Here is a 1,909-nt window from a genome sequence, read left to right as displayed (position 1 = left end):
AGATTCCACAATTTCACAAAACTTTCGCAAACAGCTTTTTGTCTCAGCCTCCCCCTGCATTGTCCTGGACACCAAATTTGCATAAATCCTGGGAAGTTATTACTAAGCCTTAGTCGAGCACCAGGTAATTTCCTCCCAGGCCTCCATGGGCTTATGTATAAAGGCCCTCCAGAGCTGGTCCCTGATACAGCCCTGAGCCTGCAGACTCAACCAGACCCTCCACTGAGCTGGCTGCCCCAAGCCCCATGAAGCTGATGGGTGAGTGTCCCAACCTAGGATGGGGGAGTTTCCTGCCTATCTGGGGTATGGGAGGGAGGCTGGAGTGGCTGAGGGGCTGGGAACCCCTAAGCCCCCAGAAAGGTACCCAGATGGGAGTGGACAGTATGTCTCCTGAGACCCCCATCTGCTCCCAGCCCTGCAGTTGCTGCTCTGGCACAGTGTACTTTGGACAGTGCAAGAAGCCACCCCCTTGGGCCCTGCCAGCAACCTGCCCCAGAGCTTCCTGTTCAAGTGCTTAGAGCAAGTGAGGAAGATCCAGGCCGATGGTGTGGTGCTGCAGGAGAGGCTGGTGAGTGACAGAGGCAGGCCGAGAGACAGGGAGGGGACACGGATGCTGTCAAAGGGGGTATAAAGGAGAGAGGACCCAGAGCGGTGGGCAGGGGTGGGGGGTGACAGGGGACACCATCGGTAAGGGACATGGGAGAGGAGAGACACAGGGAAACGGAAGAAAGAAGTGGAGCTGTGGAGGGCTGGGAAGTAACCTGGGGAAGGGAACCTCTTGGGGACAGTGCTGGAGAGTCTGGCTGGGATGCAAGTGGAGCAAGGAATGGGGCTGAGAAGCCTGGCAAGACATGCAAGGAGGAGAAGACCACAGAGAGGGGGAGGAGCATCCTGGCCTTATCAAGTTCCCTGCACTCACGATCCTTCCCGTCCCCAGTGTGCCACCCACAACCTGTGCCACCCTGAGGAGCTGGTGCTGCTTGGACATTCTCTGGGCATTTCCCAGGCTCCCCTGAGCAGCTGCTCCAGCCAGGCCCTGCAGCTGGTAAGTGTCTAGAGGGGAAGAAGGTGGTGAGGGAGAGGGATGATCTAAAAGGCTCCCCTGACCTCCAGGCTCCAGCTGGGGCCCTGAGAGGAGCATCTCAGATGGCATTCCTAACTCTTCTACTACATTGCCTGCAGACGGGCTGCCTGAGACAACTCCACAGCGGCCTCTTCCTCTACCAGGGCTTTCTGCAGGCCCTGGCAGGGATCTCCCCCAAGTTAGCTCCCACCCTGGACATGCTGCATCTGGACATCGCCGACCTTGCCACCAACATCTGGCAGCAGGTGAGCTTCGTTAGGAGCAGTAGTTTTAGAGGCCTATACCGAGCTGGTCCCTAAAGGTCGTGCTGCAAGTCTGGGAGTCCTGGAAGTTCTTTAGGGGGTTCTTCTGGTGGGAGCATTCTCAGGGATGGGCAGGGAGCTGTATGGAGAGACCTACCACCTCATCCCAGGCCCCTCCTGCTGCTGGCCTTCCCCTACAGTTGGGGGCAGGAACCCGATCACTGAACCTCAAAACAGACCCGGTTTCAATTCCTGGCTCCACTGTTCATTGTGTGAACTTCCGCAGCCAGCCCATCAGCCCTTTGCATTTCCTCATCTGCGATAACGCCCACTCTTCAGGGCCTGATTGCTGATCTCATCTATTCCCCCACAGATGGAAGACCTGGGGGTGGCCCCTGCCGTGCAGGCCACCCAGGGCACCATGCCAATCTTCACCTCAGCCTTCCAGCGCCGAGCAGGAGGTGTCCTGGTTGCTGCCAACCTGCAGAGCTTCCTGGAGCTGGCATACCGTGTTCTGCGCTACCTTGCCGAACCCTGAGCAAAAAACCCTCCCCATTCAGTGTATTTATCTCTATTTAATATT

General features: G+C 57.4%; 1 protein-coding gene across 2 annotated transcripts; it reads left to right on the top strand.

The window, feature by feature from the left end:
* Positions 1-111: 111 nt before the first annotated feature.
* Positions 112-1,909, top strand: CSF3 (colony stimulating factor 3). 2 transcript variants are annotated; one of them, XM_006924685.1, is made up of 5 exons: positions 246-258; positions 414-568; positions 938-1,045; positions 1,183-1,329; positions 1,700-1,864. In XM_006924685.1, exons 1-5 carry the CDS (start codon positions 246-248, stop codon positions 1,862-1,864), a joined length of 588 nt encoding a protein of 195 aa, XP_006924747.1. The 2 variants fall into 2 exon arrangements, with proteins under 2 accessions (XP_006924748.1, XP_006924747.1); XM_006924686.1 differs by lacking the exon at positions 938-1,045 and having other exon boundaries at positions 112-258; positions 1,700-1,909.

This window comes from Pteropus alecto, unplaced genomic scaffold, assembly GCF_000325575.1.
Source record: "Pteropus alecto unplaced genomic scaffold, ASM32557v1 scaffold98, whole genome shotgun sequence".
NCBI lineage: Eukaryota > Metazoa > Chordata > Mammalia > Chiroptera > Pteropodidae > Pteropus > Pteropus alecto.
The sequence above is the reverse complement of the archived record's forward strand: the minus strand, read 5'-3'. Positions and strand labels throughout refer to the sequence as shown.